The sequence below is a fragment of the Saccopteryx bilineata genome, chromosome 4 (genome assembly GCF_036850765.1).
Source record: "Saccopteryx bilineata isolate mSacBil1 chromosome 4, mSacBil1_pri_phased_curated, whole genome shotgun sequence".
NCBI lineage: Eukaryota > Metazoa > Chordata > Mammalia > Chiroptera > Emballonuridae > Saccopteryx > Saccopteryx bilineata.
The window spans coordinates 239,058,042-239,079,785 of record NC_089493.1 but is presented as its reverse complement, the minus strand read 5'-3'; the positions used below and the strand labels follow the sequence as shown (position 1 = coordinate 239,079,785).

General features: G+C 41.1%; 1 protein-coding gene and 1 non-coding gene across 2 annotated transcripts in view; both read right to left on the bottom strand.

The window, feature by feature from the left end:
- Positions 1 to 21,744, bottom strand: part of MAN2A1 (mannosidase alpha class 2A member 1) — a 190,852-nt gene that overhangs the window by 4,450 nt on the left and 164,658 nt on the right. Inside the window, exons 19-21 of the mRNA XM_066273982.1 lie at positions 20,296 to 20,429; positions 11,641 to 11,835; positions 97 to 207 (exon numbers count right to left, since the gene is read on the bottom strand). Coding sequence (XP_066130079.1) covers positions 97 to 207; positions 11,641 to 11,835; positions 20,296 to 20,429 — 440 coding nt within the window. The remainder of the gene's footprint in view (positions 1 to 96; positions 208 to 11,640; positions 11,836 to 20,295; positions 20,430 to 21,744) is intronic.
- LOC136336839 (small nucleolar RNA U3) lies at positions 9,566 to 9,769 on the bottom strand. The gene has a single exon (XR_010731618.1). It is a non-coding gene; the product is annotated as a small nucleolar RNA U3 (small nucleolar RNA).

Here is a 21,744-nt window from a genome sequence, read left to right as displayed (position 1 = left end):
AGAGGCAATGAAACATTATCTTATAGTCAGGATCGTTTGCAGACAGCAGGGATTTCAGAGCACACTAACTTAACAGAAAGCACTCACGAAGCTCACCTTTCCCTGGGTAGTGGAACACAGCAGCCCCGTGTCTCTGCTGGGGAAGCGGCAATCAAACCCCTTCCTGTGGAGGATCAAGGCCGCCTCATCGGGATGCTTGCCCTCCACCTGCAAATGAGCAGAATGCCAACACACCACAGTGACATTAAAACAAATACTATCACTACTGCATGCTTCACTGTCTTGATGTCAGCAATCTCAAACCACAAAGGCTCACTTTACTTAGCCGTGATGCCAGCATTTCCCCTCCGGTTCCATGTTCACTATGCTTGTCCACCTCCCCCAAGGAGTCAGGTGTTATACTATGTTTAAGTTTCTTATGAAGTCATCTCATGCCTTGATTTTCCTACAGTCCTTGAGGGCTTGGGTTTTCTTTTGTCCACATATTACATAATTTTACCAAGTTTCTTCAAATAAAGCATTTCATTTTTATTTATTTTTAATGCATATATCAGTTTAAATGAAGTTCTTGATCATCTTCACTAGGGGGTAGATTTTTTTTTCTTCTTTTTTATCAAGTGAGAGGCGGGAAGGCAAAAAGACAGAGAGACAGATTCCCACATGTCCCTGACTGGGATCCACTCGGCAAGTCCCTTACAGAGCAATACTCTGCCCATATGGAGCTGCTGCTCTGCTGCTTAGCAACCGAGCTATTTCAGCACCTGAGGTGAGGCCATGGAGCCATCCTCAGCAACCGGGGTCAACTTGCTTTAACAATTCGAGCCATGGCTGCTGGAGAGGAAGAGTAAAAGAGAAAAGGAGGAAGGGGAGGGGTGGAGAAGCAGATGGTCGCTTCTCCTTTGTGCCCTACTAAGAATCAAACCCAGGATTCCACACGCCAGGCTGACGGGCTACCACTGAGCCAACCGGCAAGGGTTAGATAAGATTTTTTAATGTGCACCTGAATTTAGTCCTTATCTGGTCACTGAATGATGACGTAGCATCCATCTTAAAACTAAAATGTGCTTCTTCTTCATTGGATACTGATTTTTGCTAATTACATAACATTTTTCATCTTTAATGCATTATTTCATTATTTTTATATAAGAGACATTTGAATTAGTTATGCTTAAAACTTGTCAGGCCAATCACATTTATTAGCTTGATGTATGATTTACATTCCTATTACAGAAGCTATTCTTCCTGTGCAGGCAAAAAGAAAAATACAAAACATGGTAAGTCAGCTATAGGGTTTATACAGGCATACCTTGTGTCACTGCACTTTGCTTTACTGTGCTTCACAGATACTGTTTTTTACAAATTCACGATTTTTGGCTACCTGAGTCGAGCAAGTCTATTGATGCCGTTTTCCCAACAGCCTTTCCTCACTTCATGTGTCTGTGTCACATGTTGGTTAGTCCTCACAGTATTTCAGACTTTTTCATGATGATATTTGCTGTGATGATCTGTGATCAGTGATCTTTGACGTTACTAGGGCAAGCCCCTCCGCTGGCAGAAAGATTATGACTTGCTTAAGGCTCAGTTATTGGTTAGCATTTTTTAGTGACAAAGTATTTTTTTAATTAAACTTTGTACATTCTTTTAGACATAAGTGATTGTGCATTTAATAGACTACAGTATAATAAATGCATTATTTTTGTATGTACTGGGAAACAAAATATTCATGTGACTCAGTTTATTGTGACATTCACTTTATTGCAGTGGTCTGAACCTGCAATATCTGCGAAGTATGCCAGTATACACCTTCTTGCAGTAAAATTTCTTGCATCTTCTTTAAGTGATTATGCCATAAGCGGTTCAGGTCTTTGAATATTTTAGATTACAATTATCTTAATAAATTTTATGTTTCCTACCATGGGAATGTGTTTTATGATAATAGGCAAAATGAATTAAAACTCCTTGAAAATAATGAAAAAATATGCAGTTATTCAAGGAGAGTCGTGTGCTGCCCAGCACTGACACAGGGATGAAAATGATCCCTTTTTCTCTTCTGTGGCCACAGATATGAATATGCCAAGTTCTTGATCATCCTCACTAGGGAGTAAGATTTTTTAATGTGCTATAGCGACATCTTTCCTGACTAGCTGCCAGCATTCCCACCACTGATTTGATGTTAATGTGCCTGAACAATTTAAAGCTGTTCTTACCTCACATTCTTGGCTGGAATAACCTGTTTTATGATATTCCACACTGGTATTTTGTAGTGTATTGCTAAGATTTTGTTTGAAGGGAGAGAAAAAAGCCATTTAAGAAATTCTGAGTCATCACAGGACCACAAGATACATACAGCAAGTTTAAATCATAGGATAAAGATTCCTAATAGAATGTCTATACAATTCACACAGTCTCAAACTAGCATGAAAACAGCACATATGAAAATACTTAATTTATCACAAACTAAGAGCACCAGAAGAATAACAAAGAGAACCGTGTGACCTGTCAATTGTGAGGCCTTGGCATAGTCATTTCATTTTCCTGAGCACCAGTTTCCTCAGCTCCAGTGCACGTCTCCCTTCTTCGTGGAGTCACACTGTACACTCCAGGAGAGGAAACAGATTTTAAAAGACCCGCTCTTACATTCATTAATGTGTAAGTAATATATGCACTTCAGAAAAGAAAGAGGAAGGCGGGGGGAAGAAAACTCAAATTTTGAAACTGTACCACGCACTGTACTAGGTTAGCTACACACTAAGTGTCTTCATAAAATAGTTCAGATCATGGTCGCAGCTGAACCCCTTCAGGAAGGCTTGGCTGCTCCAGAGTCACACAGGAAAAATCCATTACAGAACTGATTTTAGGGGATAAAACATGAAGCTTCTGGACTGCGCAGGACCTATGAGGCTTCTCCTGCAGCTGGGTGAGTGTCAGGGAAGGGAATCTGCTTGCAGAATGAAGACGTCAGGCTCAGAGAAAGCTGGATCAGATGCAAGGGTTGGTTCCACCACAAACTAGTTTTGTGACTCTGTGTATAGCATTTAACCTCTGCAAATTCCAGGAGCTAGGCTGGACTTGTGAACAGTACTTTGAGGATTGAGGCCCAACCACAGTGACAACAGCAGTACAGGCAATATCTAGGTTACGAATGAGACAGGTTTTGTAGGACTGTTCTTAAGTTGAATTTGTATGTAAGTTGAAACAGGTACATTTCCTATTAAATGCAACTTAAGACAAATATTTGTCTTAATATAGTATTTATTTTTACCTTTCTATGCATATAAATACTTAAACATTTTCAAACCTATAGAACCTATCTTGTTCGTAAACCGGGGGGGGGGGGGGGGGGGGGAGACTGCCTTTAACTGCAGCTAAAAGTAATTGAGCACTTACTGTGAGCAAGACTGTAGAATGCTTTCCATGGATTAACTTGTTTCATCTTACACAACCTTTAAAGTAGTTGAGGTGGTATACAAGAGTTTGTACTACCATATTTATATGTGCAGGAACATTCTTATCACAAAGCATTCTCCCTCATACTTAACAATTCTCCCTAATGACTCTAAGCCCTTCATGATCTTTTCCCAGGTACTGGTGGGTGTCCCATTATTACTTAGTAGACATGAGAAAAATGGCAGTGTATTCTCCAACATTTCCCACATTATCACTCTCCTTCTGTCCCCATGCAAGAAGCTATAAGGTTCTGGGTAGAGGATGGAGTCAGAGACGCAGAGCTGTGCTTCCCAGCACTGCCATTTATTGGCTATGTGGCTTCGAAAAGTTACCTGCCATCTCTAGGTCAGTTAGTTTCCTCTTCTACACGATGAGGTGCAGCATTGCCTGCCTTCATAGTGTGTTGTGAGAGCTCAGTAGTGCTCATGGAAAGTGTTTAGCATAGTGCTCTGACATAGAGACAATGTTAGGTATTTCGTTTTGAAAAATCTGAGGAATTATACTATATAAGAAATACAATTCAAATAGCATCAAGCTTTACTTAACAATAAACTTCAACTTTCTCTAATTTATAAAAAATGTACTGGCATTTTTTACTTCATTATTAGTAACAATTATAACTGCTCATGCAACTATTGCAATTGAGAACCTTCTTCTGTCAACACATAGTACTTCCTACATGCCTGCTGCTGGTCTAAATGCTGCACAAACATCAACTCAATCCTCAGAATGTCTCTAAGGTGGGATCTATTATCACTGCCATGTTATGAATGAGAAAATTGGGACTCAGAGAATCGAGAGACTTGCTCTATGTCACTTAGACAACAAGTAGGGGGAGGGTGCACTCAAACCCAGGCAGTCTGACGCCTAAGTCTGTGCTTCGAACAGCTTCATTCTTCTGCTTGGCTCTCAGTATGGACTGGTGCTCACAGACGCCAGCTAGGAGGGGATCAGGGAAGGCCACTTATGGCATACTCTAACAAAAGGCTGTAAACTAAAGGAGATCAGCCTCTGAGGTGAGGCTGCTAAAGGGAGTTAATCAATGAATCCAGCAAAGCTAAAATTATGATTTATCAATGTATACATCAACTCAGAAAGCAAACTTCAGAAATTGTCATTTCTAACTATCTACAACTGACTCATCATCGAGTCATCCTGATTTAAGCAGAATTTAAAGCCACTGTGAAAATTACACACGCGTATGACAGGCTTTCCTAAGATTATAAGCAAATATTCCTCTACTGAGGTGGATGCGAGCTCAAAATGTGAGTTGTATCACTACTGTCTCACACCAAAGGAAACTCAGTTTGCTTATTAGTAATGTGAGATTCACAAATCAGTAAACTCCTAGAAGCTACAGTAAACATTATATGTGTACACATTTTTTTCTGAGGACGAGAAGGGCTATATGTTTGATCAATTCTCCAGGAGAAATGTGACCCCCCCTCTCCTCACAGGATGTGTAAGGTGTATATAGATTAAGACATGCCTAAACATCTGGTGAGAAAATTTCTCCAACCCGCTCAGATGCTTTGAAAATGCCTAACAACGCTCATATTTCAGTGCATTTCAAGAGCTGAAAGGTTAGAAAATGGCACACTGTTATAAGTCCTGAGACAGGAAATAACCAGTAGAATTTCATTTTCCAAGGCACTCATTAAAATGTCCAATAATGGTTATCCTGTTTTGATCAACAACATAACGTGACAGAAAGGAGAAGGTGAATGGTAGTTCTTAGATATGTACAACAAAGAGAATTTTCCCCCACAATTTTCACCTTTCTAGAAGCTAGAGAGATCAATAAAGCACCAATCAATTCTTAGAAGAAAGGCAAAATAAAGCAAAAACTTTACACTGCCTCTTATAAGAGGTATAAATAAGTCAGGAGAGAAAATCTTATTCAATAAAGTGGTGCTGATGTTGAAATGATTGGTTAACTATTTCCAAGAAACTGTTAAGCACAAATCAAAAGAAATTCCACAGAGAATAAAGAGTTAAACACACACACACACACACAGAGGTAGATTATAAAGGCAGATACAGATATAAATGTATACGTATATAAAAATATAGCTAACATAAAAACAGTGGAAATAATCCACAAACACAATAGTTAAACCACATGTCACTGCCCAAAGCAGTCTGGCTCTGTGAAGCCCGGCTAAACAGCTCAGCCCAGCTCTTTCTTGTCCCAGAATGGCAGCATTCTGGCTGAACCTGTAATTCCAGTCTACAGGTTCCTCCTGACCCCTCCTTCCATGGGATTCTCCCAGCAATTTCCTCCCTTAACTGTTACCCTCTCCTGATGACGCGACTTCCCTGTTTTAGTGCACTTGCATGGGGCTCCTGGTCCCCAGTTTTCAAACTTTTACTGACACTTCTTTTTACTATTTCAAGCTCCTCACAGTACAAAAAAAGGGGGTGATAAAGAGAAGAGAGCTGGAGGTTGGGCCTACAGGACGAGAAGACCACCAGTTAAATTTCCAGATAGTGGCTGGAATGCGCTGGGGCTCACGGCATGTTGTGAGGCAGGATTTCAGGAGATGACCTGCCCTTCTTCATTTGACTACAAATATGACATATAATTAATTTTTTCCAAAACCATATATAAATTAGTAAAGATAGTCTGATATAAACATATAAACTCATTACCAATATAAAATAATTCCTAAAAATCAAGACTTTAAGGAAGAGATTTAGTAACTCTTAAAAAGTCAAATATTTCTGCCTGACCAGGCGGTGGCACAGTGGATAGAGCGTGGGACTGGGATGCGGAGGACCAAGGTTCGAGACCCTGAGGTCGCCAGCTTGAGCACGGGCTCATCTGGTTTAAGCAAAAAGCTCACCAGCTTGGACCCAAGGTCGCTGGCTTGAGCAAGGGGTTACTCGGTCTGCTGTAGCCCCACGGTCAAGGCACATATGAGAAAGCAATCAATGAACAACTAAGGTGTCGCAATGAAAAACTGGTGATTGATGCTTCTCATCTCTCTGTGCATTCCTGTCTGTCTGTCCCTATCTATTGCTCTCTCTGACTCTCTCTCTCTCTCTCTCTGTCTCTGAAAAAAAAAAAGAAGAAAAAATTTCTTACTGAGTCAGCAACATGCAGCATTCAGATTTAGAGGACCAGGGGGGTGGGTCCTGAGGGTAGTTTTTTTTTAATCATTTAATCTCTCTAGCCTTAGTTTCCCAATCTGAGAGTTTTAAAAATTTACTAAGTCCTAGGCTCTCTCCATCTCAGACCCACCCACACAATGAGAATCTCAAAGAGATGGGGAAATTTGTAGAAGTCTCTTTTTCTAAAATTTTCCTAGTGTGATCTGAGGACTGGTAGTTGGAACTGAACCACCTCAACGGGTCAGCACATCTCCAGCTCCCCCCACGTCTCTGACTGCTGCTTGAGCTTGTAACTCCTTTCTCCATGATGAGTAAGGGAGATCAGCTGAGGTGTGGAACTGAGGAACCTTTACACAGTGGCCAAGGGGAAGCGGAAGCAAGTACGTCCTCCTCTTGTTGCTCAGGAGGTCAGGCAGGAAGAGAGACGTGCCCTTATCAATCCAGGGTGGTCCTCAGAGGGATTTATCATGGAAATACTATGAGGTGGTGGTAAAGAAAATGCTTACTCATTTATAAGCCACGTGGACCTCTGGTCTTGCTTGGAACTCAACCTGTAGGTTGACATTATAGTTGATCCTTGAACAAGTTGGGGTCTGAACTGCATGGGTCCACTTATACACAGATTTTTTTCAATGGACCCATTCCGTCCAATTGACTCGCACAGTTCATACCTGCATTGTTCGAGGATCAACTGGTAGCTGGGAGTCCACGTATGTGGAGGATCAACTTAGGTTATACATGGATTTTAGACTGCATGGGTGGTTGGCGCCTCTTATCCCTGGATTGTTAAAGGGTCAACTGTATTTATATTTCAATGGGAAAACTGCACTGCCATCTCCACATGAACAACTCATTATTATATGTTTGGAGCTGACAGTACACAAAAACAGAAACTCAATCGAAAATGTATAAAGGTCAAGCTTCTGAGTTTATTGAGTCATTTGTGCTTCTCTTTTAGTGTAACCATGGAATTACCCTTGACATATTTAAGTACCAAACTTCCATCAATGATTATGTTCCAGTATCAAAAGTTAAAGGACAGAACAATTCTTTAAGGAAGTGATTCTGAATGGACCAATCAATCCCCCTGAATTACTAGAGAGCTAAATAACCATGAAAATGTGGGCTAAGAGTTGAAGATTAATATAAAAACTGGCAACAATATGGTAATGCAAAATAGCCCCAAATATTTAGCTCTGATCATGTGCCAGCATAGTAGTTACCATTAGGCATTAACATTTTGGTGTTTATTTTTCTGGTCAAATATCTACATTGTTAAATTGCTGTTTATTCACTCTGCTAAAACCCTCGTTTGCACCTGGGTTGGTATACTCTGTAGGCATCATCAGGATAACACCGCAGGTTTACAAAGCACTTGTGCTTTTTTTTTTTTTTTTACAGAGACAGAGAGAGGGTCAGAGAGGGATAAACAGGGACACACAGACAGGAATGGAGAGATGAGAAGCATCAATCATTAGTTTTTCGTTGCGTGTTGCAACACCTTAGTTGTCCATTGATTGCTTTCTCATATGTGCCTTGACCGTGGGCCTTCAGCAGACCGAGTAACCCCTTGCTTGAGCTAACGACCTTGGGCTCAAGCCGGTGAGCTTTTGCTCAAACCAGAGGAGCCCGCCCTCAAGCTGGCGACCTCGGGGTCTCGAACCTGGGTCTTCCGCATCCCAGTCTGACGCTCTATCCACTGCACCACCGCCTGGTCAGGCGCACTTGTGTTTTCAAAGTGCTTTCACAGCATTATTTCATTTATTTCTCACAACAGAACTGAAGCAGGCCTATGTGATACCAGCTCCAGTTTATAAATGGTAGCTGAGTCAGCAGTCAACCAGCCAGCAGGTAGTCAAGGTGGCACACCTGTGCTAAGGAGAGAAGAGCAATGGGAAGCCAGGTGGCCAGTGAGCGGAGGCCAGACTAGAGTAGAGGGCCGACTGCCCCAGGGTCACACATGTTTGGTAGGCAATGGGAAGTGATCAGACTTGTACCACAGGAAGGCAGCCAACAACAGGAAGGAGTAGAGGAGCGGGTGATCACTAGAAGAAGTGATCTGGGAAACAACCACCAGCCTTGGACTCTAGAGGGAAATTCCTGCACTCAGGTCAGGTGGCATTGCTCCAAAACAACCATCACTTCCAACTTTTTGGAAGGAGTCATCTCATAGTAAGAAAAAATAGCCACTATGTGCCCCAGAAATCCTCAAGTCCTTCAGGTTGTTAATGTACCTCACCATCTGTGCAAGGAGATGGCAGCTGGGGGCCTGCACTCAATCCCTTCATTCCCTTTAGCTCGTAAATTACTGACAGGTCACTGCAGGGAGGCTATCCGTCTCTGGTATGTTATTTCCATGAGTCGAAAAGTATACCCACAAAGATGATTGCAGAACCGAGAAAGAATACTCACAAAATTGACTCATTCAGCACTCCGTCACAGAGCCCTGCACTGTGCAGGCTTTGTTCCAGGCACAGTACAGAATCAGGGAGGAGCCGTGCACTGGCAGCTTCCATTCTGACCTCCTCTTCCGCTCAGGACTTCATACTTGCTCTTGACTCTACCTGGACCACTCTACCCCCAGAATCTATGTTGTTGTTTATTCTCTGACTTCTGTGTTTTTTTATCACCATTTCTGCAAGCCCTCTCTCTACACAACCATGTTCTGACTTGTATCGCCCTCTAGAATTGCCATTGCTTCCTTTTTTTTCCCTCCATAACTTACCACTATCTAACATATTATACATTTTTCTTATTTTTTTCTCTTCCCACTAGAATCTAAGCTCCAGAAAGGCAGGGTATTTTGTCTATTTTGTTCATGACTATATCCCTAGTGCCTTTAGCAGTAACTGGCACCCGGTAGGCATTAAATACAGTCTATGTGTTCACTCAGAGGACCAAGCAAGCTTCGTGACAGAGATAGTCCTCCAGTATTAGCTTATATTTATTATTACAAGCCATATATATTTTCCGACATAGACAAAAGCTCTTTATCCTTTTATTAACCATTCAGATTGCATTCTTTCCCAAAAGAAGTGAAGAATGATCATCAATAGCCAACAGCAGTTACAAAAGCAACAAACACCAAGAGCCGCTTCATGCTCGGGAGCAAACGCCGCGCCTCCGCCTGCAGTTTTGGGCGCTCTCTGCGTTTGGAGCAAGTTCTCCAGTAACGAACTATGGAACTGACTCCTGAAAGTTTAGCCTTGTAAGTTTTTTATCTTGTACACATAATTTTAAAAGTCTTAACTGTCCTGCCCTGGCCGGTTGGCTCAGTGGTAGAGCGTCGGCCTGGCGTGCAGGAGTCCCGGGTTCGATTCCCGGCCAGGGCACACAGGAGAGGCGCCCATCTGCTTCTCCACCCCTCCTCCTCTCCTTCCTCTCTGTCTCTCTCTTCCCCTCCCGCAGCCGAGGCTCCATTGGCACAAAGTTGGCCCGGGCGCTGGGGATGGCTCCTTGGCCTCTGCCCCAGGCGCTAGAGTGGCTCTGGTTGCAACAGAGTGACGCCCCAGATGGGCAGAGCATCGCCCCTGGTGGGCATGCGGGGTGGATCCTGGTCGGGCGCATGTATTTTCTAACTTCAGAAAAATACAAAAAAAAAAAAAGTCTTAACTGTCCAAATTTGTAGGCATTTATCCTTACTTTATTTGGTTTGCTTTAGTAGTTGGTTCCTAAACATTTTCTGCCTCCTACACTATCTTCAAACATGAACATTCTTTTCTTTCCATAATCAAGCCATTTATTATATATAACCACTTACTATTTCCAGTTAAGTGCATGTCAATCCACAATATCAAGACATTTCCACAAAACATAAAAATGATGTCAAGTGTCTCATTTTTTGTTCTTTACAAATGTAATTTTTTACTTTAAAAGTAGGCATATAGATAAACTAAGTAGTCTAACTGAATGAATTAAAATTCCATACCTAATAAAATGTGCTCTTGCTCTTTATTTAGTATATTTTTATATTTCTCCTAAATAGTTGGTTTCTCAATGCAATGATTTAGGTTGCAGTGATTTTCAAGAGAAAGCTACAAATGTAAAAAGATACTGAATTAACATGAACACTGTGCTTCCTCTTTTCTGATTCCCGCGAAACACTGGCTAACCTGGAGACATGAATGGAAAATGCCATTACAGACCATCTTAAGGCCTGGTTCTCCCACGTACAAATTAAGTAACTTCAGGACAGCTTCCCCATCCACAAGGAGAAGGAAGATGCTACTCCCTGACCCGCCCACCACACAGAACTTTTCTGAGAATAAAATAAATTCGTATCTGGGTATGCTCTAAACTATAGAGCAGCAATTTTCAACCTTTTTCATCTCTTGGAACACATAAACTAATTACTAAAATTTTGTAACACACCAAAAAATATATGTTTTGATGAACTGATGCCCCCCCCCCCAAATAGGCTATTGTTGCGTTGGCTATTGTCATTTTTTTTATTTGACAATCTAAGCGAAGAGGTCAGTTCCCTGACTAAACAGTCAGGTACTGCATGCTTTAAAAATTCTTGTGACACAACAGCTAAAAACCATTGCTCTAGAACAGGGGTAGTCAACCTTTTTATACCTACTGCTCACTTTTGTATCTCTGTTAGTAGTAAAATTTTCTAACTGCCCACCGGTTCCACAGTAATGGTGATTTATAAAGTAGGGAAGTAACTTTACTTTATAAAATTTACAAATCAGAGTTACAGCAAGTTAAACCATATAATAATAATAATTACTTACCAAGTACTTTATGTTGAATTTTCGCTAAGTTTGGCAGAATAAATCTTTATAAAACAACTTACTATAGTTAAATCTATCTTTTTATTTATACTTTGGTTGCTCTGCTACTGCCCACTATGAAAGCTGGAATGCCCCCTAGTGGGCGGCAGAGACCAGGTTGACCAGCACTGCTCTAGAACAATATTCAAATGAAAGGTATAATAATTTTGCCTAAAGGTGACGCCCTCCTAATCATTCCTTGAAGCATAGTAAACGTTACAGTATTTTTTCTTCTTCCCATCCCCTTATACCAGGTGTATTACAAAAAGTATTTTTTTTACAGATAGATTTTGGGATATACCTTTGACTGTATTGTCCTCAGATTAACCAGATGAATGTCACAGGGCAAAGATGACAGTAGTGGGGAGAATTCACCCAACAGCTGAAGAGTGGGCATGGGCGTCTTTGCTGTCATTGAAAAGACGGGGTGATTCAGGAAAGAAGAAGTCATGTGGCTGAGGAGGGAAGGATAACTGACGGCCTTCTTTTCTTCTTCCTATCAATAAAAAACATGTTTAAGAGTTACATATTTGCAGTTCTCATATTAATTAAATTATCTGATAGGATTTAAACAAAAAGGAAATATAAAAAGTATATAAATACCTCGATTTTATAAATAATGGTTGTAGAAAATACAGAGCAGATTACTAAGTTCAATTCTAAGCAATACAAGAAAATGAATAGTGTCCACTTAACTAGTACATTAGAAATACTTCTTTTCTGTTGCTTTCATACTAAAAATCCTGACAACTTTTCCCACGAACATTTTAGGACAAGTTATAACTTTTTGCAGAAACTCTTTCTCAACTTACTACAAAACTCTTTCAAGTATGTGGCTTGGGATGTCCATCTATCTTTCATATCATCTGATGCTATCTTTTCCCTCGGGTTTTACCCATCATGTCCTCACGGTTTCATTTATACACTTAACTAGATCATAAAGTCATGTGTTGATACAAAGCTATGTTTCATAAATGTTACCCAGTGATAGAATTTTTTAAAAATACTCTCAAAATCAGTAATATTTTAAATACAGGTGACATATCTAAATCATCTGTTTTCTTTAAATTGGGTAAATCATTGTCAACTATTTCACTCTACATTATTCCCAAAACAGAAACTGTTAAATGTTATATGTTTATATGATACACAATTATTCAGTACATTTTAAAAATACTTTAGTCTTTGCTCTGGTGTGTTCTTGCAGACAAGCATATATCAACATGTTCTAACATTCAATAAGTCTACCAGGGCTGGGGACATACTTATTGGGTGATATACAAAATTAATTAAATCAATGACTAAGCAGAACCTTCACCAATAACACCTAAAGTGTTATTGCAGACAACGGAAAGCACTAAGAAGAGAACATAATTTATGTAGAAAGGTCTTTTGTTCACCAGTGACATCTAAGATAAATTTAATTTTGTATCTTATTTATTTTTATTTTTTGTATTTTTCTGAAGCTGGAAACAGGGAGGCAGTCAGACTCCCACATGTGCCCGACCGGGATCCACCCGGCATGCCCACCAGGGGGCGATGCCCTGCCCATCTGGGGCGTCGCTCTGCCCATCTTGGGGCTTCGCTCTGCCGCAATCAGAGCCATTCTAGCGCCTGAGGCAGAGGCCACAGAGCCATCCTCAGCACTCAGGCAAACTTTGCTCCAGTGGAGCCTTGGCTGCAGGAGGGGAAGAGAGAGAGAGAGAGAGAGAGAGAGAGAGAGAGAGGAAGGAGAGGGGGAGGGGTGGAGAAGCAGATGGGCGCTTCTCCTGTGTGCCCTGGCAGGGAATCGAACCCGGGACTCCTGCACGCCAGTCCGACGCTCTACCACTAAGCCAACCAGCCAGGGCAATTTTGTATCTTATTTTTTAAAATGACTATTTCACTGATAACTTCTGATGTTGCATCCTTTTTCTCAAATGAAAGACTTGGCTACTTATCTGAGTAAAAACACAGGGTTTATAGAAGCTGCAGAGCTTAAAATTCAGAATGTCAGATTAGCATTGAACAGAGAGTGTTAGTGAAGAGTGACAAGCATCCTGTCAGTAGCAAACTGTAGATGTCATTACAATTTAGACCAGAGAGAAAAGAATGTAATGGCAGCAGAGGGACACTGCACTACTAAGGTACCAACAAAAAATATGTGGTCAAAAAGAGTTGTAAAAGAATGTATCTATTTCACTTTCTTTTTTTATAGGGAAAGATTAAATAAAGCATGTAAAATAATATTCTCCAACAATGTTAAAATTTAATACACCTTGTAGAATGACATAAATAGAGAGGGGACATTTCAACAAGACACTTTAAATGTACTCCAAGATCAAAGAACTTCATAATCTAGGTCAGGACTGCTGACAAAATCATTTTTGAGTAATACAGATCAAAGATTCTAACAGAAAGGAAAATACCTGCTTATCAGATTTGGGAGGCATAAAGTCCACTGCAGGTCAAGAAACATTCAGAGATAGCTATCTGCATTTGTTCTATGCTCTTGGAGGAATCCCTGGATACTTCAGTGAGAAGGTGGGGTACTTCTTGATAAATTATCTATATCTTAGAACAGGGGTCCCCAAACTTTTTACACAGGGGGCTAGTTCACTATCCCTCAGACAGTTGGAGGGCCGGGCTATAAAAAAACTATGAACAAACCCCTATGCACACTGCACATATCTTATTTTAAAGTAAAAAAAACAAAACGGGAACAAATACAATATTTAAAATAAAGAACAAGTAAATTTAAATCAACAAACTGACCAGTATTTCAATGGGAACTATGCTCCTCTCACTGACCACCAATGAAAGAGGTGCCCCTTACAGAAGTGCGGCCGGGGGCTGGATAAATGGCCTCAGGGGGCCGCAGTTTGGAGACCCCTGTCTTAGAGCAGTAATGTGCATACAGTGTATTTACCTTTCCTCCAAACCCAAATCAGTTCCTGTAACCGTCAGTGCTTCCCCCAAGTTGATCATAATACCAGAATGGCTTGGGGAGCTCTTAGAAAGCACACATTTCCTGGCAGGGCTGGAACCCTGGACAGGCGAAGCTTAAGTGTCGCCTCCTTCCAGGTGAATCTCACACAGTCAGCCCACACTGCTCTGTGGACCTGCGCTGAGAACCGCCACCCAGACACCCTTCCAACCATCGAGGGGGAATAAAATGCCCTTTTAACTAGTTTTGGATTAAAACCAAACAAAACAGGATTCAGCCTCAAAAACATGTACATGAGAATTCTCATCAAAGGAAACATCCTGAATATAAGTACTCTGGGAATTCAGGAACTGTCTCAGTTATTGTCCTAAGCAAGACAAGGAAGAGTTCATAGAACAGTGGCAGTTCAGCGCCGCAGAGCACCACGAACAGTAACATTCTCGTCAGAACCACAAGCCGAGTTCTCCGCTGGATTCCGCTCTTACCTCATCGTCAAACTTCCTGCCAGGCCCCTTGGTGCCTCAACGAGCCCACCTGTGTTAGCTGATCCCTCAACACCACAGGCTCCCATTCCATCTGCATCAAAACTTGCAGAATTATATCAGCAAGAGATTTTTTGTAGTCACCTTTGTTTATTCACTATGACCTGACATATGCTAAAAACTTGATAATGTTCGTTGAACTTCATCTACTAATTTAATAGGCAAATGAAATATACATAAATAAGAGAAAAAAATTGTGTGTGGGGGGAAGGATAGAGTAAAACAACAGAGAAAAAAAGAAGAGTGAAAATATACTGAATCTAAAGATTTAGAGACAAATACCATGCAGCACTGAGCTAAAACCTGGTAGTTTGTGGGCCTCATCTACCTATAGAAACGTTTCAGTAGGTCTGCATGGTATTAAAAAGTTGTCTGTTTAAAAAAAAAAGTCTGTTTTTCAGCCAACTCTCAATCAATAAGAGGAAAAAAAAATCCAAGCGATTTCCCATTAAAATCATCAATGACAACAAAAACTCCCCCAAACTGTTTGCTGGAAATTGCAGTCACACTAGGCTTTCGCTTTCCCATGCAGAAGCGATCAGCTGCAGCAGCTGGGCTCCCAGGCGGCTGCGTTGTGTTCCCCACAGATCCTCTAGTCACCTAACTTTACCATCTCCTTCATGTCATCACTCCCGAGAGCCCTGTAAGCATTTGAGTTTTTCATCTGATTTCCCCTAACTTCTTTTCCTTATATGTAAAATACTGATATGTAAAATACTGATGTGTAAAATACTGGTAACTATAGCACTTACACATGCCCGGTTATGTACCAGTTGCCAGCAGGAAGATGGTGGGTGTAAGAGTCAAACAAACATATCATAAAGGGTCATGCCAAAGAGACAATTCCTATTTTTCACTTCTGTTGACCACTAAGTATCATTACCACAGGTGACAGTCAACCTCACACAGCCACACTCCTCCTCTGGGCACCTATCTGTACATCATCCAGTCCTTAGTCTCTCTGCCTCTCTGCAGAACAAGATGCACTTCTCCATTCCGTCATTTAGAGTTATTCCAGTGAGGCTCTGACAGGCTCAAGGCTTCCCATTAAAATGTCTTCTTGTCCAGAGAGTATCTCCCAACCTCAATTTCTACTATCAATATTTTAGACTTTAAAGTCTGAATTGAAAATAAAAACACTTTTGGCCTTACCTGTGGTAGCACAGTGGATAAAGCACTGACCTGGAATGCTGAGGTCGCTGGTTCGGGATCCTGGGCTTGCCTGGTCAAGACGCATATGGGAGTTGATGCTTCCTGCTCCTCCCCCCTTCTGTCCTCCCTCTCTCTCTCTCTCTCTCTCTCTGTCTCTCTCTCTCACTCTTCTCTAAAATGAATAAATAAAATTTAAAATGAAAAAGAAAAGAAAAACACTTTCTGGAAAATTTGTTATATGTAACCTTTTATTAAAAAAAAAATTCCACTGATTTGAGAGAGAGAGAGAGAGAGAGAGAGAGAGAGCAACTAGGTGTGAACTCATTGGTCACTTCTCGTATGTGCCCTGATTGGGGATCGAACCCACGACCTCAGTATGCCAGGACAATGCTCTATCCAATGAGCAACCCAGCCACAGCCTATGCAATCTTTCTTTATCAAATGTCTTTTTAATCAATTTCACTAGAAATTAAAATGTATTTTCTCTTCTCTAGCTCATTTTTTATTTAAAAGAAACTATTGATTTAAGCCCAAGAATCTATAGCTGAGCAAAAGAAAAATTTAACCAACACAGGATTATAAAAACATTGGATTACATTTAAATCAATAAGTCTCTAAGGAGTTTTGAATAGGAATAAACCAATTATTTAACTTTTAAGTGAAAGCTTTATGGATTTGACATGAAAATTCTTATTGCTATAGTTAACAGTTTGGTAAATAACTATCTATATAGGAAGATCATAAAAGTCAGAAACATTTTCAGGAGAAAAAGACGGTAGCTGCCAGCACTCCAACAGATTTCCTATGCAGTTTCAGTCCTGAAACGAACTCTCTTGTCAGGAATTGATTTAAACCATGAGCTACAAGAGCTAGTATAAATCCTGACATCTAAAATGAATATTAAAATCTTTTTCCTGAAAAATTCTAGCTATTGGAAGAATTTCTCACTTTAATTAGCTTTTGTCATTTCATTCAATTAACTAGTATTTTACTTATAACCTGCTTACCACAGGCCCTGCGGGGCACATGAAAGTTAAAGGGACAAGTCCCTGGAATCTAATAGGGGGAGAGAACATGCCTACAATGACAAGGCAGAAAGCAGTACCTGAGATAAAGGCAGCGGCCCAGTGTGCCGTCACAGCTCATTCACTTACGCATTTGGTGTTCATTCATAGGACATGTGCTGGGTGCTCCCTCCGCTAGCCCAGAAGCAGAGGGAGACATAGCCCTTGCATGGGAAGCACCCAGAGCAGAAATAGCGAGAGTCATGCAAAATGAGAAGGGCATCTGGCAGGCCCCAGATCATGAGGGTATCTGTAGGCCGTGGTAAGGCTTTCGCTTTATACGGAGAGCCGTGAGAAGACATCAGAGGGGTTGAATGAGGTTAGATTTGGTTTTGAAAAGCAAAAGTACTCTGCTTCCTGGATTAAGAGACAATATGGCAGAAAAAGGAGAGCAGAGTAAATGCACAGGCTAGATCCAGAAAACGCACCATGTTAGCTGAGATTAGGGTGGTCACAGTAAGCTAGTTTATGGATTGGAAATGTTTAGGCAACGAGCCAAGCACTGGAGATTCCTTTTGTGAGAGAGGGGCTGGTGCAGGAGAAGTGTGAGAGTCAGGACTCCCAGGTGGCCGGCACTGGATGGAAAGTGGGGCTAGTCACCGAGGGAGCAGACACTAAAAGGGTCATGTTCAGTGGGTAGGGAGATCATGAGAGTGGTTTTCTTTTTGCACATGAGGGAGAGAGGGAGAGAGAGAAGGATAGACTGGGAGAAAGATGAGCAGCACCAACTTAATAGTTGTGGCATCTTAGATTGCTTTCTCATTGCTTTCTGTGCTCACTGATTGCTTTCTCATACCCAGGGGGCTCCAGCTCAAGCCAGTAACCTTGAGCCCCAAGCCAGTGACCATGTGGTCATGTCTATGATCCCATATTCAAGCTGGCGGCCCTGCACTCAAGCTGGATGAGCCTGTACTCAAGCCAGCGACCTCAGGGTTTTGAACCTGGGTCCTCAGCACCCCAGGCTGGCTGACGCTCTATCCACTGTGCAACTGCCCGGTCAGCAGTGAGAGTGATTTTTTTTTTTTTCCTGAAGCTGGAAACGGGGAGAGACAGTCAGACAGACTCCCGCATGCGCCCGACTGGGATCCACCCGGCACGCCCACCAGGGGCGACGCTCTGCCCACCAGGGGGCGATGCTCTGCCCCTCCGGGGCGTCGCTCTGCTGCGACCAGAGCCACTCTAGCACCTGGGGCAGAGGCCAAGGAGCCATCCCCAGCGCCTGGGCCATCTTTGCTCCAATGGAGCCTTGGCTGCGGGAGGGGAAGAGAGAGACAGAAAGGAAGGAGAAGGAGAGGGGTGGAGAAGCAAATGGGCGCTTCTCCTATGTGCCCTGGCCGGGAATCGAACCTGGGTCCCCCACATGCCAGGCCGACGCTCTACCACTGAGCCAACCGGCCAGGGCGAGAGTGATTTTTGATTGGTTAGGTTTGATGTGCTGTTAGAACTGGAGAAAAAATATGAGGAAACCACCAGACAGATGAGATATGTATTTGTGGGTTCTATGTACATAGAGGTGGTCAGCAAAGCCAGGGGAATAGGAGAACTTGCAGAGGGAGAACATATAAAAAGAGAAAGGGAGGCCTGGGGCCAAACCTTGAGAGCACTGATATTTAATGGCTAAAGAACTACAGGAGACACAGAGAAAGAACCGCCCACGAGGAAGGAAGCAAACCTATTGAGCATGGAACCATGGAAGCCCTGGCTAGACAATGTTTTAAGAAGTGACAATGGTCAGTATCAAATGCTGCTGAAAGGTGAAGTACGCGAACAATTGAAAACATCTGCTGCATCTAGTGAGTGACACTGGCAAGAGTGTGGTGGAGGCTAAAGCCAGATTAAAACGAACTAAGCATGAGAGGGAAGTGATGAAATAAATGCATGTCAGAAATTCTGGCTTGACAGGGAAGGGGAGATAGTAACGTAGGGGAATTGGGAATGAGAGTTTGAGTGAGCATGGATTTGGAAAAACGATAGTCTGAGTGAGGGCTATTTTCTGTTTTAAGTTTTTTTTTGTTTTTTGTTTTAATTTTTCCATTGATTTGAGAGAGAGAAGGCATCAATTCATTTTTCCACTTAGTTGTTCCATTCAGTTGTGCACTCATTGATTGCTTCTTGTCCATGCCTTGCCTGGTGACTGAACTCGTGACCTCAATGCACAGGGACAAACCTTTATCCATTGAACCACCCAGCCAGGGCTGTTTTAAGTTTTATTATTATTTTTTTAATTTATTGATTTTTAGAGAGGAAGAGGGGGAGAAAGAGAGAGAGAGACAAGAACATCAACCTGTTCCTGTGTGTGCCCTGACTGGGGATCAAACCGGCAACCTCTGCACTTCAGGCCAACTCTCTAACCAACTGAGCCACCCAGCCAAGGCTGTTTTAAGTTTTAATGGGAGAAAATAAATGGGCGTTTTTAAAAGCAAACAGAAAAGATTTCCTATGAGGGACAGGGAGGGGCAAGGAGGTAGAAAACCTACTAACAGGATCCTGAGGAGGGAGATTAGGCCAAGTTCCCAGGACAAGGAGAGGGACTGGCCTAAGATGAAAGGAAGGAAACATCTCTACTGTAACAGGAGGGAAGAAGAAAGGCCTGGTGTCGAGCATATTGAGCACTGTCCAATAGCTGTTCTCTCTATAAAGTAAACAGTGAGGTCACTGGATGAAAAAGAAAAGATTTGAAATGGAGAGTGCAGAAAGAGAGAGAGGAGTAAAAGAAAAAGAGCCATTTCAAGGCCCATTTGAGCTGGTAATCAGTAATTTATGAAGGACTCTTGAGGTACTTTACTGCCACTTGAAGAAGCATATTGTCAGACTGGTTCATGTCCAACATAGCTTTGGCAAGACTTTAACATGGAAAGCTGAACTTTTGCTTTGAAGAATGAAAACTAAACAAGAAGACAAATAAATCCATTTTCAATTGATGAGTCTAAGACCAGAATAAGTACACTAAGGTTTCAAATCCATTTTACTAATCAAACATAATCTTCTAGATAGATATCTTACTAAATTCTATTTTTAAACTCAACTTTCTCAAAATAATTTCAGGAAATTTCACCCAAACTGATTACTTAACCTTATTTTAAGTGTCCATAACAAGAAAAAATATTAAAATGACCTAAATGGAAATTTTACACTATATGTGTGTTATGTACATAAAAATTCTCTCTTAGTGAATCTATTATAAACATATCTCAATACTGAAAATTGTAAGAAATAAAAAAGGGAAAGGTCATCATTTCAAATTGTGGGTGACAAGTTATTTTTTCCCCTACCATATTCACGACAGTTCTTTTTTCTAGTAGTATTCGAAACAGATTAGCTGTAATCTTGTTATCAAGGACACCTTGCTCAAGGCCACGATTATCATCTTGCATAAGTCTTCGATCCATGATAACTTCAATCTGACCTATGAAACAAACAGAAAAACTGGCCAGGGTTATTTCATACAAACATTCATTGAGGATCATGTAACTACAGTAACACAGTCTCAATTTAAGTTTCTCCTCTGGTCATGGGGACAGATCGATATAACCCACAGTACCCCAGGCTTTTTCTCAATAATGGCCTAAAGTAGCTATTATAAATTCATAAAACATTATATTTCTGCTTTTCTTCATTAATGTCTATTAAAATCTGATAAGAAATTTAAAAACAGGACAGATCAAAATTAAAATTATTAAAAAAGAATTAACCTAAAATTAAAATAATTAATCTAAGGAGTATATTAAGACTCCAAAATTTTTGGTGTCAGCATTTGGAATATAAAAATCTTTATGAGGTTTATTATGAAATGCCCATCACATGTTGAGTAATAAAGCAAATACAGATGGGTGGGGTCTAAATTGGACTGAAATATGGCGTAGGTTAGATGATATGCAGTGATTCTTTGAAGACCTAGGAGCTGGTAACTCTGACCATGAACTCCCGTCCCTCCCTGAGATTATGTGACATCATCACTGCCCTGTCTCCTCTAGCTCAGAAAGGGGTCATTGGTGGTCCCTCATTTGTTGTGCACTAATTCCACATCAGCTCCAATTTAAATTGTAAGCTAATGGTTAGGTAATGAGATTAAAAACTAAAAAGGAAACCAAATAAACAAAAAAAGAAATCCAGTCTTGAGATTATACTGAAAAAAAAAAAAAAATCCTAAATTTACATATATACCTTAAAAATATATCTATATTCATCTATCCATTTATTCATATGTGTTACTTATAAAATAATCATTCAACCTAAAAGAGCAATACATAAAGACTTTAATAACTATAACTCTTATATAATCAGACCAATGCTTTAGTTTCTTTTTTCTTAGTTCGGGTATTATGGGGAAAACAACTGTGTTAGGCTTGCTTGCTGGTTTACTGGCTGCAAGCACTTTGCTTGATTAGTGTGTGAGCATGTGTGGCAGCACCATGTGTACATCTATGTAAGGCTATGGGTACTTGTGTTTAGGGTGGATTGCATATGGTGGACTGTGGATTGCCTGCCCACCACTGTGAGCAATTGTTTTGCTGTTCATTTTCCTGAGAAGAGGTTTTCCCTTGCCTGTGTGCTTGTCCACCATTGTGAGACTTTATTAAACGGTAATGGCCCAACGCTTTCTGGCTCTGCAGTTTCTCCAGTTTCTCTACTGTCTGCCTGAATCCAATGTGGACCTCGGCCACCAGCATTACAGGTATTCAGTACATAAAACAACCAGGAATGGTTAGAATTTTCATTGT